The sequence below is a fragment of the Chaetodon auriga genome, chromosome 13, assembly GCF_051107435.1.
Source record: "Chaetodon auriga isolate fChaAug3 chromosome 13, fChaAug3.hap1, whole genome shotgun sequence".
NCBI classification, from domain to species: Eukaryota; Metazoa; Chordata; class Actinopteri; order Chaetodontiformes; family Chaetodontidae; genus Chaetodon; species Chaetodon auriga.
The window spans coordinates 16,913,243-16,932,533 of NC_135086.1; the positions used below are offsets into that span (position 1 = coordinate 16,913,243).

Genomic DNA, 19,291 nt, shown 5'->3' on the forward strand with positions numbered 1-19,291 from the left:
GATTTGTTTGTTTGTTTGTTTGTTTGTTATATTCTCTATACAATCTAACTATTGGAGCGAGTAGCCATTTCTTGCTATTTGCAACAATAATACATGAACTCAGGTATGTAAAAATAAGAGTGCAGAGCCAACATTATATTATATTATATATTGTATGTGTGAAACTGAGAACAACAACAACAACAACAAATAGAATTAAAGTCAAATAAATAAATACTATCGAGCTAAAGTTTAAGACAAAAAAAAAATACATCTGATCATGCGTTTATCAATAACAATTTTCGTGATTGAGTAATATTGCGTCGGCGGACGATACCAACTTTCAGCGCAGCCGCGGGGGGGGTCTGAACAGACAGCACAGCAGTTCACCACCCGAGAAGTCAACCATGACTCGTACAGTCAGTGCATTGCAGCACGTAAAGTGTAACCTTAACTTTTAAAACCGCACACTTTTACACATGCCGTGTTTGTGAAGACGCTTAAAACCGCACAGGTTATTTCCACCCCTTGTCTGTGCGAGCTCCGCCGGGACGTGTCTTCTGTTTGGATAATTTACAGTAGAGTCAGATGAGCACTTCCGCTTCGGCTACAGCCGTGCGGTCACAGCGGGAGGATGAACAACCAGAAATGTAGCACTTTAATTCAGAAAACAAGAGGACGGACCAGCATCATACAGTGTATCTATGTAGTGGGCTTCATGGTGAGTAGCTTACTGAGAGTGCACGGTGCTGGTTTCAGCACACTGAGTCAACTTTTGGCTCATTCTTTCATCATTTAAAGGTATGATGCAAGTAGTGCATGTCATAAATCAAAGATTAGGGATGTGCTTCATGTTGAAACTATACGTGTGACCATGGTATCTTCAGGGTGTTTACAGGAGATTTAAAAAAGGAAATTCTTACGTTTGGTCTTACTAAAACGTGTTTAATGTATCTCTGATGTCTGCAGACGCACATTTCTTAGCTGTAATAGTGAATGTGTTATAAGACACTTTTGATTGGAGAGTGCAGGGACAGTGTGTACTCGCTATAACTTAAAATGTATTTAGAAATATTAGTATAAGGTCAGTATAACCCCATCATAGAGGATCATAGGCACACCTTACACTGTTGTGGTGTTTTGGAAATTGTTATCTTTTTAAAGGTAGCTCATATGTATCTAAATACAGGAGATGTTAAAGAACACGGCAGGTTGTTTTGACACTTGTGAGTGTATCGAGTGTCGCCTCTTCAAAGTGTTGCTGTCAGTAAAATATGCTGCAAAGGGGGTGGTTGCTCTCCTGAATTTAAAGACATGTTGTTCTGAGAGCTGCACAATGCAGAGAACTAACTTTACATTTCAGCCTGCATAGCTGATAAATGATGATCTAATTAAGACGAGCAGGCATCTCAGTGCTTTGGCGCAGACAGAAACTGCTCGGGACAGTAATGTAATCTGAAAGTTAAGCAATTAGTGTAATGAGCAGTGGTGGAACACTGTATGAAATGCTGCGTGACTTCAATCTTCAAGTTTGGCTGCTCAGCCGTGCAGAGAAACAGAGTTCAGCTTCAGCCGCCCCTGAACGCTCTGTGTTGAATACAGGACTCTGGCTTTACAGTATATGTTTGATCCACGTGTCTCCTTCTGTTCAGAGGTGATAAGATCCTGATAATGATGACAGCTGGATAACCCAGGGCTCATTCCTGACCCTCATTCTTTCTCTGTCACTTCCTTGTTTTTGTTAGGACTTGTTTGGGGTGAGCATGATCATCCCGCTGCTCAGCCACCATGTCAAAGCGCTCGGAGCGAGTCCCACTGTGGCTGGGATTGTAGGTAAGTCTGCACAAAGTAATCGAGTTAAGTTACATTAGAGCAGATGTGCTCCAGCAAGCTGACAAGCTCTGGAAAGTCTGAGAACCACACGACTGACCAAATGATTACTGCTGGCCAGAGCTGACCCAAACACAGAGGCAAATAATAAAGTTTTATGAGGTTTTTTGAAGAGAATGATTGTCACAGGCCGCACAACTGCAAACATGTCATTTGGAATAAAAAAAAGCACCACACATTGTCATAATGTTTCCAACAGTGAATATTAGTTCATGAATCAGTCTAATACAGAAAATACAGCCAAATACAGAAACGCTGGAAGTGGCACTAAGTTGAGTCTGTGTGTTTTCGTCATTTGCTTGTGTTTTGTCTGTCTGTCTATTTTGTTGAGTTGCATTGATGACCTCTCAGGGCCACCGTAGTTTTGGACTGGTGGTTGGACCAAACAAGCAATTTGAAAATGTTAAATTGACCTCCAGGAAATTATTTGCATTTTGTACCATTTTCTGTCATTGTACATTGTAAATGATGAAGAATTAGTAGGAAAATGACAGAGAGAGAAATTGATTATAGAAAACAATAGTAAATGTAATATTGAAAACGAATGTGCCTTCAAGCTTTAGTAAGGTTTCATTTACTGTACGATGTGTATGCTTGTGGACTGTTGCAGGATCTACATATGGGATCTTACAGCTCTTCTCAAGCACTATAGTTGTAAGTATTGACTTTGTTTCTCTCTGAAAGGAAAAAAAACCTGGAACTCTTTCTCTGACTCTAACTTCTATTCAGCCTGTCCTGGTTGACAAGTCATGCTCACAGTTAGTGGCCAAAATGACCGCATTCCTTGTCAACTCTGGTATTTCACCAAGACAATAAACACTGTCTGTTTTAGGTTGGTTGTGGTCCCACAATACACCCAGTCTCCGCACATTCACACACCCAAGCTCGTCCTGGTTTTCCACAGATATCACTCTTTTCACTTAGTTTTACTGACTGGACACTGAGGACGTGCTTTATCAATGGTTTTTTTTCCCAAGTGCTTTCCAGAAGCGACTGGACTTGCCTGTGGTTCAGGCTTCTTCAGTCCTAACTGACTGGTGGGGAGTCCCTTTATCAGTGAACTAACCTTTTAATGGTCGAGTGAAAAATCAAAGTCTCGATGATTAAAACCACGTTCACACTGTTAAGAAATTAGTAAAAAATGTGCAGTACTCCAAACAAGATTCTCAGCTTTCCACACCTCTTTCCTGCCGCCCAGAGCTCCTGAAATTGGTTTAATTCTCAGGGGTCATGCGACAAATTAAACAGATAAGGAGTCATCTGTTGGTTCCTGCGTGCAGACCGGCTGAATCCAGATAAACATAGGGATACGTGAACAGCTGGGTCTCTATGATAATCCCACCAGGCTACATCTAGAACACAGCAAACTCAATTGGTCCTTATTTCATTATTTCATCAGGTGTGTGAGTGTGTGAAACAGAGAGAGAGTTAGGGTGAGAATCTAATAAAGGCTTGTGTAATTATTTTGGGAGTTTCTGCTTCAGTGTAGTACCTCATACTTTTCTCTGTTTGTCTCCGTTTGTTGGGATTTGCCATTAATCCTAAAATTGGTCTGAACTCCACCTATCCAGATGTGTCATAGGACTGTACAAATATCCATATTCTCTTCTTCTAAAGATCTTTTAAAGCAGTGGTTCTCAAACTGGGATTAAGGGACATTTAGGGGTCCTTGAGGCAGTTGAGGAGTAATTGATTTTCACTGTAATCTGCAAGTGATCCATCCAGAAGTAACACAATGATAGAATGTGTGACTGTTTTGGTCATAAATTTCATACACTTAAAACATCAAAAAGCAAAATTCGTATCAGATGGGGGACCATGGTCTAATTTGTGTCCGTTCAGTGGTCCTTGGTTTGAGAATTGCTGTGGTAGAAATTGGAAAATTTGGTTGGACTTCTGGTTGCGGTTGTGTGTCACTCCCTGTGTGTGATTGGCAGGGCAGCTGGAGCGACGTGGTGGGACGGCGGTACGCTCTACTGACCTGTCTGCTGCTGAGTGCTCTCGGCTACGGCCTGCTCGGCATGTCCACCAGCATCGCTTTGTTCGTCCTGGCGCGGATACCTGTGGGTAAGTCCCAGACCGCAGCTCTTTTTCCCAGAAGACATTATGACATGTGAGAGCAGGAACAGCACAGGTGTAAATGATCACATTTTGAATGAAGTTGATTTCCGTTCAGCTGCTCCAGCATCAGTTCCCGTTCACTGTCGCACCTTCATGACTTTTACTGGGACACTTGAATAGAGCAGAGCCATCGTTATTGTTATATTATCACTACTGTGACAAGTCAACGTGTCTGCTGTGAAAACACACTGGGGTCAATAGATCCATATTTTCACAATATTTCCTCATTATCTCACGTTTTCTTCACTGTCCATGCTTTGCTAAAAACACATACCTTTAAACTTTAAAAATAGGATGTTAAGTTTTAAAGCAGAAATGGGTTTAAATAATAAAAAAAATAATTGGGATCAATTCATTGTTTTGTTTGAACATCTTATGAACTTAAACCCAGTGTTGGGGAGTAGTAAACTACATCTAATTAAAGTAGTATTTAACTACATTTTGCAGTAGCTTGCTAGTAATTCAATTATATTCATATTTGAATATTTGAGTCTGAGTCCATGTAGTTATCGCCTTCATACAATCATGTGTTCACAAAGTGGTGAACCTCTCGCCATCCTCACTTGTGAACAACTGAGCCTTTCCAGGATGCCCCTTTCATACCCAATCATGATACTATCACCTGTTACCAATCAACCTGTTTACCTGTGGAATGTTCCAAACAGGTGTTTTTGGAGCATTCCACATCTTTCCCAGTCTTTAGTTGCTCCTGTCCCAACTTGTTTGAAACATGTTGCTGCATCAAATTCAGAATAAGCAGTTATTTACAAAAATCAAGTTGATGAGGTGAAACATTAAATATATTGTCTTTGTACTGTTTTCAGTTGTGTGCCAAAACGATGAGCAAATGATCACATTTTGTTTTACTTAAGATTTACACAGCATCCCAACTTTTTTGGAATTGGTCTTGCAGTTTGAGCTACTTTTTCTATGTAGCTTCAGTTAAACAGACTGGATTTCCCTTGCTTAATATTGCTGTCGTTTAACTTCTTCTTCTGTGAATTAATTGGTAGCTTGCAAAGCTATGCTTTCAAAGTAGCTTCCCAACACTGTTTAGACCTTAAACCTTTACTACAAGTCATTCTCCTGGTTCAAAGTTATGCACTATGCTGGTAAATAGGCACCTGATTAATTTTAGTTTTGGGGTTAAATTCTTGTTCCAAATAGTAAAACGTTCTTAATTTGCACAAAACCACCACCTTTATGTTAAAGATCAGTCAGCTTCCAACTCTCACTGTGCACTGACTGTTCTCTGTCTCAGGGCTGTTCAAGCACTCCCTGTCCATCTGCAGAGCCCTGCTGTCTGACCTGGTGTCTGAGTCAGAGCGCCCTCTGGTGATGGGACACTTCAATGCAGCCTCCAGTGTTGGCTTCATCCTGGGTCCTGTGGTGGGTGGCTACCTCACGGAGCATGAAGGTGGCTTTTATACCTCCTCCTTTACCTGTGCAGCTATCTTCCTTATTAATGCAGGTGGGTAGAACATGGAGAGAAGCAACTGATTTGAAAGAGCCTGTGTTTGAAATGTTTAGCTAACATTATGTGTGTATCATTCCAGGGCTGGTGTGGATGTTACCATGGGGCGAGGCACTTATTCACCGTTATGACACTAACTCCAGCCACGGCACAAGTAAAGATCATCATGAGAACTGCAGTAAGTCGGTTCACAATGGCTCTCATGCAAATAGTCACCAGCCAGTGTTGGCAGCAGAGACTGATCCAGGCTCCAGAGCTGCAGTCAAGCACCGAGGTGGTCTCAGGTGGAGGGAGGTGTCTCTGCTGCAGCCTGCATGGAGACAGCTGTCCTCAGTGGGCTCCAAGATCCACATGGTGGCTTCCTCTGACATGTGGGACCTGTTCCTGGTGCGTCTCCTGATGGCCATAGCTATCATGCTTTATTACAGTAACTTCTCTCTGGCAATGGAGGAGCGTTTCTCACTAAAACCAAAGGTGACGGGTTATCTGATCAGTTACAGCAGCACATTGGGGGCCCTGGCTGGGTTCTTGGTGGGGCCGGTCACTCAACTGTATGGGAACAACATGCCTGCTCTGCTGCTTCACTCCACAGTTCTCACCTGTTCACTCATCTTACTGTACGCTGCCGCACCCAGTGTGTGGCAGGTGCTGCTCACCTCCACCTTCTTTGCCATTTCCACCACTATTGGACGGACATGCATCACAGACCTGGAGCTGCAGAGAGGAGGGGTCCAGGCCAGTGGGACTCTGATCGGAGCCGGGCAGTCAGTCACAGCCATTGGCCGAGTCCTGGCCCCTCTCCTCTCAGGTCTGGCCCAGGAGTTCAGCCCATGTGGTCCCCCCAGTCTGGGAGTGGTCCTAGCTCTTGCAGCTGTAGGTTTACTGCTCACCAGGATCCCCAAATGGGACGGGAGACGGATGACAAAAATAGCCAAACTCTGAGTAACTGGATGAATTTAAAATTATGAAAACCAATGCAAATGTACCGCACGGAGAAGTGCTCTTATTTGTTGGCCAGCTGTGAAGATGAACAGCAGACTCATGGTGGGAGCGATGTTTCCTGCTCAAATGACACCTCTGTAGATGCGTCACAGGGTCAAAATGGTTCATCAACACCAGCACTGTCGTCCTTCTCTCAGGCAGAGCAGCTTCAAAACTCAAGCGCAGCACTGAGCTGAAGTCAGGATGAAGAAGTTTAACCTGCTTCCCCCCAGTTTGATCAGGCAGAAACATATGGGCCTTTATTGTGGCTCACGCTACTTTGGACAGCTTGACCAGAAACAATGCACACTTTTTTATTTTTAATGTAACTATCTAACCACTGCAAAGTCCAAAGTCCCAGGTGTTACTGTCAGCCTGCTGATTATACACTACAGGTCAAAATGACCTCAACTGCTTGACCAAAATACAAGACAAAGATGATCCTCTTCACATCCGAGGCAGGAATGATTCATTCAAAAATGAGCTGAATGTACCGGTGCTGTGAGGAAATCATGCTGCCTGAGTGTAGAAGGTGGATCACAGTGTTATAGAAATAGTAATAATTAATAACATGTTTTACCTCAGTGCCAGTTGTTTGTCTTAATGCACTACATCAAGAACGGTTCTTACGGTGGAATGTGAGCAAATGTTTGCTCTAGTTTTGAATCCTTCAATTTTACAGTTAGGGATTTCTTAATTTATCTTAGGCTATGTTTAAATGTTGATTTAAAGAAAAACATGTTTGAGTTTCAGATGTATACTGAGCACCACTGTTGTTAAAAACCCAAATGTTAATAAGGAAATGGCATAATGTAAAGAAGTGAGTGAATCCATGAAGTACATGGCGGTTGTACCAAAAAGTCACACGGAATAAACAGCATTTGTACGTGAGTCTGTGGTGTTTTGAGTTGTGTATGAAACACTGAAATCAGTCTTGCAGTTTGGATGCTGCATTCCTCTCATATTGTGCAGACTTCCCACCTTCTCTTCCTCCATGGGGGGGGTACCTTCAGTGTCATGTCATGTCAGAAAATTGCATTGTATCTATGGTTTATCAAGAATGCTTGATAACAACTTTTATCAACATTCAAAATTTATTACAAAAAGAGACAATGAAGTGGGCCCAGATTTATGAGGTACATCAGTGTAACAGACAGTGCTTTGTGCTGCACGGCAAAAGTTCATGTTAAACTAATGGCCTCTATACAAAACCTGTATCATCAGTCATACAAATGTTACACACAATAGGCAATAAAATACAAAAAAGTACAATATTTACATGTAAGGACTAAGAAATAATTACTCAAAACAGCTTCAAATACATTGTCTTTAAACATTTAACAAATCCTACGGGAAAATGAAAAGTATTTAAAATCACATTGATGTGAACGGTTGAAATAACTACACTGACTGGCTGCTGTTGTCAGCTCATACATTTCCTTCACTGTAGTGCACTGAGCCTCGGATGTGGCCGACTCCTCTGACTTTAATGTATTACTGTCCATTTTGGCTCTTTGTGGAGGGTGGCTCACCTCTACTAAAGGAAAAGTATAAATAGTTCTATGTAGAGACCCAGTCTGTGGCAGTCCAGCTGCTCTCTGAAAGCCCAGAGACACTTTTACATCCTCCTCGGGTTCCACTGAGGCCGTCTGAGCAGAGGGTTTCTTGTTGTGTTGTCTCTGGGTTCAGCAGCCCAGGCTGGAGATGGAGATGAAGGCTGCTCCTCCTCTTCTGCTTCACGATGCCCATTTCTAAAGTTGTCAGCCGAGCCACTGTCACTGTCAGCAGAGGAGTGGAGGCGAGGAGCAGGGATGTGGGAATCACTGGAGGAGGACTTTGTCATGCCACGCCCTGTCTGGCCTCTCTGCTCCACTGTGTTTTCATCCAGCATGTCAACAGAGGGCGCCTCTTTCAGGGTGTCCAGCCTGCGTAGAGGCATCATGGCTCTGGAGGAGGAGCGTGCAGGCTGGCGGAATCGAGGGCGGCCGGAGGGGAAGGCCACCTCTGACATTGTTTCCTGATCGTCTGGGACACATGAAGCAAATGGTAAAATTGTAAAGAACTTATCAGGTGAATTGATGCCATCACACCACATCTGATTTAATACAACTACATGTAAATAATACTGGAACAGTTCCTGATGAATGAGGAAATGAATTTGGACACAGAGAGAACATGACACAAGAAGCTACATTATTTTAAATTCAGGTGGAGACCCCAAAGCCTCCAAACATACTGAACAGATCATCATCAAACTTTATTTGTATAGTACCTTTCATACATAAAAATGCAACACAAGGTGCTTGACAAAGGATAAAAACATGATAGTAGAAAAGATCAGCTATGATGTTTACACAGGTGTAAACATGATAGACTGTGGCTTCAGTGAGAGGGCTGTGAGATATAGTCAGAAGTTCAACCTACCTAAAGGGAAATAAAGGGGGTTGTAAAGACCAGTTTAAGAAGCCTACCTGTGAAGCTCAGCCTCCCAGGAGGAAATGTTGAGTCCAGACTTTTCCCAACAGGAAGCGAGAAGTACTTTTGAGATCTCGGCACCACCTGAAGACAACATGGGAGTGAAACAGCAGAACAATGGGGGGAAAAAGAGAGTGATGAATAAGGGCTGGTATAAAGACAGTGGACCTCATGTTTGACTTGGATTCTCTACTTCTCATGAGGTTCAGTTCTGCTCTCATCTACTTTGACTAAAAGGCTGAGAATATACGCAGCGAGACTTACATGGTAGCTGAAGTAAATACAGCTACAGTCAGAGTTTTCCTGCTTACCGATGTCTGAAAGCTGCCGGGTCGGAGGCTTCGACGGATGCTGGCATGGCGTCTGATTAGTATCTCTTTTGTTTGGCTGTCATTGGGAAGCGCGTGCTTACTTGTGTATGCCACCGTCTGGATACAAGAAAAAAAAAAAGTTCAAGATACATACACACACACAACATCACAGAGGCTTCGACCACTAGTGGACGCTTTCTGCTCACAGATTCCACCATTTTGGACGTGTCTATCTGTAACAAAGTCAGCCTACAGGTGGCCACAGTGCCTCAGCCTTTAACGTCCTCAGACTGTGCAGATGACAATGGCTGAGAAAAGTAGACCATTAAGATGCTTTGAGAGGAGACAGCATTCTTTCAAGCTCAGATTACTCAACCAAAACTGGCCACACCTGTTTGAACTACAAGGGTCGGTGTCTCTGTTTGGAGTTGTCACACTAACCTCCTCCATGCAGCGTCCTCATCACTGTCAACATAGCTCTCTCTGTCCTGCAGCTATTAGCCAGAATAAACATAAACGCCTTTAAAACACTAAAGGTTGCCATTGTTGTGAAGAGAAATGTCTCGTGACAGCAATATGCTCTTATCTGTTTCACAAGAGGTCGCCGTGATCAGTGAACGGGAACCAGTTTCATATTCTCTCATGTACAGTGTCAAATAAATAAAAACAAGTGAGGCAACACTGTTAAATTCAACAATTCTAACACGACATGAGTGTAAAAAGGGAACATGTGACCAGTCTGGCAAATGAAGCTCAGCATGTCAAAAAAACAAACAAAAACACCAGACAGAACACGTTCTAGGGTTTGTGTGGGAGACAGAACTGGAAATATGTGAAGAGAGATGAGAGACAATAAAAGAGGGACTATTAAGATAAGACAATTCGTCCACCCAAGAACAGAAGCATATGATCCCTATTTGTCTACACATCAAAGTGTTTCTGTGCGCTTTCTGAAAGGGTGATGTCACTCATGGAAAAATACTGCCAGCTGCAGTCTGTGGTCATGCAAAACAGCTCTGACTTTCAGTGCTTGGAGGAATCACATCATGTGGCGTGGCATGTAGCTTACAAGGAAAGTGGGGTGAAAATAACGTGTGTTCACCGTTGCTGATTACAGACAAACAGCGATCCCAGGATTTCAGGTGAAAGAACCTGATGCTGTGCTCATCTTTTCACACCACTGAATGTACTGTGAGCAGGTGAAGGTTTTACTCAGTTGTACAGTAATTCTTGAATATTGTCCATGTTTGCTGTAGTGGTACGTGCTGCAACAGTTAAAAATTACAAACACAACAATTAATACTAAACATGCTGAATTATTATCAGCAAAATGTACTTTGCTAACTATCAAAAGTAAAAGTCTGGACCGTGACTGATGTTATATATGGTATTGTAAGATTTTTGACTTAAGACTTAAATAAGAATGTCCACCGTTAAATATAATCATTATTTAAATGAAACCATGTGAGAAGTTTAGAGGGGAAATGTGACAAGGGACCCCAAGTGGTCAAGAAAACCACTAGTTGAATCTGTAACAATGCAGTGGATACTAAAAGCTGTATATAGATATATCAGATATATGGAATAAAGAAGGAGTAAAGAACAATATATATCCCCGTGAAATGTGGTGAAGCTGAGGTATAAAATAGCATAAAATGGACATACTCAAGTAAAGCACCTCAATTACCTCAAAACTGCACTGAAATATGGTACTTGAATAGAGGTACTTCATTATTTTCCACCTCTGTGATGCCTGATAAGAAGGCCTGGTGTGCACACAGCTGCTATCCTGCCAGATGATTCAATATCTCACCCGTTGCCTGATCTTGTACATGTTCTTGGACAGGATGTTGTGCATGTTCTTGAGGTCAGAAGCCAGGAACTTCTTCTTTGGTTTAGCAGAACCTTTCTTTTCCTCACTGAAACACAAATAAAAACAGAAAACAAATCAGTTTCTCTACCTCTTTGCTCTGAGCACACAATAATGAGGTGACAGTGAGAGAAACAGGATGAAGGCGTCATACTAGAGAGAGACGATGGACGGTGCAGCACTGATGTCTCCAGACACCGTGTCCAGGATCTCCATGGCGTTCTGCAGTTCTAGCTTCTTATACAGGGCCACGATGCTGGACTCGGCCCGGTTGTCTCGGATCAGGATCCTCCGCAGGATTCGGTTGTTGAACTTCATAAACCTGCCAAAGGGCATTAAATGGATTAGTTTGGGTGAAGCAGGTATCTGTGAGGGGCCTGCTGCAGTGACATGCTGTGGCCTGTAAATACAGTACAGTGCAGTCAGAGCAGTTGACTCTGTACTTCAGCAAATTGGATTTGAATTGCCACAATAATGTGGTTTGAAACAATCATAGTTGAAGCATAAAGTCGTGTTATTCTGTATTTTTCTTATTGCTAACATTATCCCCTGAACAGACTAAAACCAACAATGTGTTTCCTAAGAAAAAACATATCAGCCAGTGCAGCAGTGTGGTTCATTGATGTGTTTTTAATAGTTTGAACAACAATGGAGCTCAATGGCACATAGAAATCAACTATATCAGGCTGTGGCTACACGAACAATACTTGTACTTTTGCTTTCAGTTTGGTCTTCAGGTATGAAATGCATGATCAGGGTACTCTTTGGCTATGTGTAATTTTAGTACTGTTGTTCTGCTGAAATGTGAATAACCTCAAACACCCTTAAAATTTAAAGTCAGTTAACCCCACGGTCACTGTTCCACTGTAAATGCCATGTGCCAGAGTAGAAAACCGAATCACTGTGCAAACACTTTCTGACAGCTCTGAACGTTAGTCAATTTCACAGCGTGTTTTGACTTGTTAAATCAAACTTAAAATCTGCATTCTGAGACTTGAGGAACCCGTCTCACAAGACAAACATGAAGAGTGTGTCAGCAGAGCCATGAGGAAGAGAAGGAACACTGGAGAGGAGTTATGGGATAAAGGAAGAAGTGACAGCAGAGGAGGTTAAACCAGGAAAGCGTAAACACTCCCTTATAAAAATTAAAATGTCCAATATGTAAGCTTTGTATGTACGGATTCTATCTACCAGTGTTTACACTGAACAATACAAGTCTGCTGCACATGTTTATTTCATATTCCATATACAGTATCTACAGTATACTGTATCTATTTCAATAATGTAATGGCATATGGTGCTGAACCTATACACAGTATATGAAGCATACAGTTGCAGCAGGAAAATATGCACCAAAAGACAAAACTTACTTAATAAAATCCATTAATGTAAAGCGAATACTTAAATTAAAATGCTCGGCTATGAGGAACTAAGTGAACTGGTGATGGCGGAAGCTGAACATGACTCCAGAGAGTCTCATTGGCTGTCAACATTCCCGCACAGTGCCAGAGTGAACAATAGCATTGTCAAACAAAACCACAAAGAGGGAAACTGAGCGCAGGTGAACTAAGACTGTATCTCTCACCCAGTTTCACTGCAGAGTCTTTCTCTTTAACCTCAACAGCATGAAGCAGTTAAGCACTCAGCACTTAAAAGATGAAGCCAGTGATGTGTACATTTTGCAGATGACTGAAAATATGGCACAGTACAGTCCAGTCTGTGTTAAATAAAAGCTTTTTGTTAAGCAGACAGGAGGCAAGAGAAAGTTCTTACTTGTCCTTCCAGTAGAAGTGGCTCCACTGTCCACAGAGGTCCTCTATGCCAGCTATGGTGTGCTCCATGAGCTGAGAGCAAAGTGACACCTGTTAACACTGTGTGCAAAAACATACTGTACGACACATTTACAACAGTCACGATCTGGGGCTTACCCTGCAGTGAATCTCTCCATTGATGGTGCCAAGATTGCGGTTGGTCCTGCGGACGTTGATGTACTCGATCAAAGGTCGGATACTGATGCCCTGTGGACAAGAGACAGAATTTAGATATATCATACTGAGTTAGAAGGACAAATGATTCACAGAAAATGGTGGAAAATGTTTGAATATAACCACACAGACGCTTGCTTACCTGAAGAAAGACAGTGAAGAGGATGATAGCAATTGTGGCAGTGACGAAGAGCTTCTTGCGGCCGATGTTGTCGGGGAGAGTGAAGGCCAGTGCGAACGAAATTGCACCTCGCAGACCACCATAGGCCAGACCAAACTGATCTTTCAAGTTAAATGGGATGGTGCGGAAAGGGTTAATGATCTGGGTCAGCACCAAGACACCTGGAAAGGAGGGGTAGAAAAATAATGTTGTGATGTTAGCTTTCAGCAAGTTTAAGGCTGAATAATACAATCAAATCATATCTTTATATTAACAATGAATCAAGTGACTGCGTTTGACATGAAAGGAGTTGATGAACCCACAGACAAGTTTCACCTGACTCTGCAGTTCCTCTCAGCTCCACCGAGCATTGCAGCATTTTTCAGCTCATTGTTTTGGGTTTAATGACCCAAAACTTTACTGCTTCCTGTCGACCTTGTTTCCAGCCACAGCAGGCAGCTATTATTAACCACAAAGCTTTGATAAGCTCACTGTACACGACCTGCCCAGAGCTGAACAACAGACAGGCAAAGGTAGCAACTAGCTATCACAGCATTAGCCACTAAATTTAGCCATGTTAGCCAGTATTTCACCTCGGACCACATCCTGCATCACTGGTGGATACGCTCCAGTGTGCTCTGTTGCACCTGTGACCACACCCAACAATCATGTCATGGGGTCCTGGAGTACACTTGCACATCACTGCAGCACAGTGAGACATTAAGCCACTAGAGGTCAGCAAAAATATGATATTCAGGGCGGTTGAGTCTCTCTTTAAAGTTTAATTCAGTGTTTTGATCTTTTAGCAGACTCAGCTCATAGTTAGGGGGAGTGAAAGGTGCTTCGTGGAGTTTTCTTGTCAACAAACTGAAGTAATGCTTACATTCAGTGTTACTCACCAAAATGCATCATGTATATCCTTAAAGTCTGTCACACCAGATTAATGTATTTTTCTCCTCAGAAAACATTTGCAAAGCTGATTTTTAATATTTTTAATCTTGTGCTGTTTGCTTGCTAGCAGTCCTCGTCTTCCTTTCCTTTGTTGGTACTTTATTACTATGTCACTGACATCAACTGTTGATTGACAGCATGAAACCAACAGAAGAACGTGAATCACACCACTTGTGCACTTGCATGTGCATCCTCAAGTGTGTGCACAAAGGAAACAGGGACCACAGGGCACCTTTAATCTTGAAACAGAGACCGACAGCTGCCAAGTCAAACAAACCTTGACCCCCAACCTGATACAGACACCCCCGCTCTCTCCTTACCTAGACCTCTCCAAACAAAAGCAAACAGCAGCGTGAACAGGATGTAGCCCCAGTTCCACTCGTGTTCCGTTGTTATGGTGACCACCCCCAGGAAAAAGAAGATGAGGGTCTCAGAGATGGAGCCAAGCATCTTGACCACGTGGCGGATGGTTGTGCAGGAACGCTGGGAAACATTTTCCTCCACATAGTACTTCATGGTGAGTGCGCAGGTCACAATGCTGCAGAGAAACATAAAGCACGGCTGCGTTTTTTTGCTGTATTCATACAACATTGAAACTGTCCACCATTCAGATATTTGAACCAGGAAAAACATCTACTCACGCCATGATGGACGAGATGGCGAAGAGCTCGGCCACCAGATAGGCCAGGTAGCTGTACATGAATATGAAGAGTGGCTCGATTTCTCGGACCTTGGAGGTGAATCTTGTGGTGAAGGCGGCCACGAAGCCAAACAGGATGCCGAAGCCCATCCCACCTAGCCCGACCACGAAGAACCTCGCCACCCCGAGGAAAACATCCACCGGCTCCACAACCGGCATCTCCGCCACAAAGTTGAACATGTTGTACAACACCTGAAAACATGCACACACACATGCTGAAACACTCATGCAGCCCACACATCCATGTGAGAGGTCATGGGTGGTGTCAGGGGCTGTGGCCTCTAATGACATTGCTGCAGATAACAGTGATTTATTGAAATATTTACTCAGCACTGTTTGCAATTTGATAATCTTATTTCACCAGGCACACCAAGTGACTCACAGAAAGTGAGCATTTGACTTTGTTCCTTTTCCTCCTGGTCTTGTTACTCTCACAGTGAATGAGGGAAACTTTTTTCCTTCAGTCTTACTATTGGTTTTAAACCCATTAAGAGTAGGTTTTCAGCAAAAGACAGAAGTTTTTGGATATATTAAATGAAAAATGAATGTAGAAACCTATGGCAAAGAAATGATACCATACACAGAGCACATTTAAGGCACTCAGAGGCAACGGCTCAGTCACGGTTTCAAAGACAGTGAAAACTGGGTTCTCTTTTGGATCATGGTTTACTAGCAAATGGCTGCTATACAGAATAAAGTTTCCCAGCAACAAACAGTGCTGACAAAGTCCTTAATACGCATAGCTACTTAGTACATGACTTATTTAGGATGCGGCTGGTGAAATTTTATTTTTTCCTTCTTTGTTAACAAATCTCCTGAAGAGAGGCCGTCCAGGCTGCCTCACAGGACTTTCCAATTTCCCCAGCCTGTCTGAAGCACTCCTAAGACAACTTGTTCCTAAGAGATCAAGTCAACAAGTCAATAACACATTGATTTCTTTAAAGGCTAAATGATTTCTGAAAACTGTTGTTTTATTTTGGGGGACTATTTTCAACTACACGTTTTGTGTACCAGCGAGTATTTACAGCAGCTGGATGGTGTACATTATGTGGGATTCAGTCACATGTCAGCCAGAGCGACAGTGTGGCTCACTCATGTCTTTAATAGTTTTCGGACATCAATGATGGTCTATAGTTAAGCAGAATAAGCTATAACAGGCTTTGGCTACACAGATTATACTCAATTCATTGTAGGTTTTGATTTTTCATGGCAGTTGTTGTTAGTGAGAAAAACACTGGTTAAGAAGCCTTTGAATGATCAGAGACAAACTGGACCTTCCTAACAAGTATTAAAAGCAGATCTGTGTGTAGAGTAAGGTGATAACAGACCCCTGTTTAAAATTTGCATATCGAGGATACAGAGGCGAACCTTGGTAACTGAACTAGTGGCTGCATTGCTCATCGGAAGTATTTGCACTTCTGGCAAATATTGCAGTGCGTTTGATGGGTGCAATCCTGCAACACAAAGCTCTCCGTATAGACAACGCCTGAGCTTTCCCAGTCTCCTGAGTAAATGTTTGTCTTCACTTTTCAGCTCCGCTACTGTGTACTAAACAAAAGGGTCAGCACACCAAAGGTAAGAGCATGTTAATGTAGGTGGGTAAGAGAGAATGTGTGTTTGAGTACAATAAAAAGAGGGCGAGGGGGGAAATTTGAGCATGAGCTCGCTTCAATCAAGCTTCAGAAGATGGTGTGTATATGTGTGTGTGTGTGTGTGCGTGTGCGCGTGTGTTGACTCCTCCCATACAACCAAATGCAACGGTGACCTCATAAAACTGGTTTGGCAGCATCCAAGTATCAAGCTCCCAAAAGGTATTCGGCTCAGGACTGTTTTCTGCCTTTGACAACATTCCCTCACTTCCATTTTGGAGCATTTTATGTCTTCACCAATCTTGCCAGCGCACAGACGTTTCCCTCCCACACATGATGTTCTCATGCATGATACTAACGCAGAAAAGAGAGTGAACAAGTGGAACAGTATCTGAAGAAACCTGAGCTGAGCCTTTAGAGAAAGAATAGAAAAGCTTCAGAAAAGACAATACTGGTTCTGCCATTTCATGTTATACCAGTTTTGAAATTAAAGGCCCCAAACTGGGTCTTAAAGGGGGGTGAGGTTACAACAGTCTCCACAGTGAAATGTATGTGCGTGATTCTGGTGTGTAGAGCAAAACACTGAGTTCAGGCTTAAATTCCGTTGGTCTGTGATGTTAGATCACAATAATTTCCTAATGAAATTTTATTTTCTTTCTCCTCATGCAAACATCTATGGGCATGCTGGGCCCCTGTTTGCACCCTCGAGGTGTATTTGGTCACTGACGCACACTCTATTACCCCTAACTATGCCACAAAACATTTAAAACAGCAACGCATGTTTTCAAAGCAAGCAGTGGCCCGGAGGTATTCAAAGCAGGCCAACATGTTGCAGCAAGTCTCAGCTTTGTGTCATGGACACCTAAAAGCCTCAACAAATGTCTAAGAATCCCACTAAACTCCACAAATTCAACACAGGCATCGTCTTAGCCCACTCACCACAGTGACAGCATCGTTGAAGAGGCATTCTCCAAACACCACGATGTAGAGCTGCTCGTTGACAGACACGTCCTCAAACACGCTCAGCACGGCCACGGGGTCCACGGCCGAGATGATGGTGGCAAACAGCAGGTTCTCCTGGAGGTTGATGTCCTGCACGCCAAACACCTCAATCTGGCATATGGCAAACAGAGACATGCCAATGCCGATGCTATTCCACAGCGTCCCCACCACTGCAAACCACAACACCTGCAAGCACAGCGAGGAAAACGTCAAATTTGTTTACATGAAAACAAGAAGTTGAATCTGGTTCAGGAAGCTGTGGCCGGTTTGGAACAGACCGTGCCGATGTTCTCAAAGAAAGGCCTGGTGGGCATGAAGTAGCCTGAGTCCAGGACGATGGGGGGCAGCATGTAGAGGAAGAAGACATTGCTGGTGAGCACAGCTGGAGGCTCCTCATGGACAGAGTGCATGATGCCACCCACAATCAGACCAATGCTGATCAGAAGGCAGGACTCTGGCACCCAGATGGTGATCTTGTGGTACACATGGAAACCTGAGGAAGGAGATGTGAGTTTAGTTGAAAAACAGAAACAGGAGCTTTGAGCATATGCTTCTGTTACTCACCAATCTTTGCGAATGAAGCCAGCAGCACCCACAGAGTGATCTCGAATGGTATCTGTATTCTTGGATAATCCATTGTAAACACTGGTAAATTTGCCTTATCGGCGTCTGGAAAGGCCTGGGGGCCATTATCGGGCTTAACTGGGGGCAAGATCGTGACACCTGCGGTTGGTTTGGATGGGATTTCTCCTCTGGTGCCATGCAGAAGACTTAAAAATGCGAGAACAACGAGTAAAGCTCCTGTTCGTCTGGCAATGCGTAAATCCATGGTGCACAAAAAGCACAGCCCCCACACGGTAATCCAAATCGATTTGGATATCTATCACTCCATCCAACGGCACAGCCGAACAGACAGAAGTCGTTTGAGGTGAGAACAAACTCAGCTTCTCCTCTCAAAGTTGACCAGTTTAATTTCCCCGCATGCTGTCGCTCCACCGTTTTCTCTGATCTCTTCAGTGGTGATGAGTTTACTTAAATTATCTTCAGAGCTCACGGTCGTATGTGCTGAGGAAGTCTCCTTCACACTGCGGGACAACACACCTGTGCTTTACCTGCGGCGCGTCCACGAGTTCCGATACAGGCTGGGCGCGGCCCCGAGCGCTGCTCTAATTGGCTGTCACCTGGAGGAGATAAAAAGGGTGGGCCCCTGTGTTTTTCACGCGGGCCATTCACGCTTTAAGTTTCGATGACACCACTTTTCGACACAAGTGCCAACTTTCGCTTGTAATACACCGAGTTTCTCTGATTTATCTGAAGTGTTTTGTGAAAGGTTGACTGGAATAGTGCGACTATCACAGAGCAAAGAACTGTGAAAAATGAACCAAAATGAACATTTTTCAGGAATCTGGCTTATATTAATAACTCCTTCATTTAAAGATGAAATCTTTAGCCGGTTTACCTCTCAAATTCAGTACTATGACGATATAAAAAATGAGGTTTACAGCATCACTGGACTGTTAAGTCTGTTTTCAATTTGAAAAGTCTATTTCCACCACATGTTAGTAATGACTAAATCTATTTTGTACTCAGTCTGTTCAGATAGTTGGTATGTCAGAAATTTGATTTACAATGAGTGATTTTTGTTTTTGTCATTTCTTACTTTGATAATTTAGCGGAGATTATCATTGTGTGTGGAGGGGGGCTGAATCTTGTATTCTGTTTCATACAAAGACCCTCCCAAGTATTTTTAACATTTCTTTGGACCCTCCACTTAACTGAAAACTGTAATACCGTTCCCCCATA

The 19,291-nt window shown here is 43.0% G+C and overlaps 2 protein-coding genes across 2 annotated transcripts; one reads left to right on the forward strand and one right to left on the reverse strand.

The window, feature by feature from the left end:
- The first annotated feature begins 453 nt into the window (after positions 1–453).
- slc67a2 (solute carrier family 67 member 2) lies at positions 454–7,335 on the forward strand. Its single transcript, XM_076747505.1, has 6 exons — positions 454–700; positions 1,725–1,812; positions 2,480–2,523; positions 3,807–3,936; positions 5,252–5,461; positions 5,547–7,335. Exons 1-6 carry the CDS (start codon positions 614–616, stop codon positions 6,404–6,406), a joined length of 1,419 nt encoding a protein of 472 aa, XP_076603620.1. The 5' UTR covers positions 454–613; the 3' UTR covers positions 6,407–7,335.
- A 190-nt stretch (positions 7,336–7,525) lies between these two features.
- On the reverse strand, positions 7,526–18,562 carry slc9a2 (solute carrier family 9 member 2). The gene is made up of 13 exons (XM_076747504.1): positions 18,053–18,562; positions 17,767–17,981; positions 17,426–17,674; positions 14,839–15,089; positions 14,518–14,735; positions 13,229–13,428; positions 13,030–13,119; positions 12,875–12,945; positions 11,256–11,423; positions 11,045–11,150; positions 9,232–9,348; positions 8,917–9,004; positions 7,526–8,470 (listed from the first exon to the last, which is right to left on the reverse strand). Exons 1-13 carry the CDS (start codon positions 18,315–18,317, stop codon positions 8,064–8,066), a joined length of 2,445 nt encoding a protein of 814 aa, XP_076603619.1. The 5' UTR covers positions 18,318–18,562; the 3' UTR covers positions 7,526–8,063.
- Between the last annotated feature and the right edge of the window lie 729 nt (positions 18,563–19,291).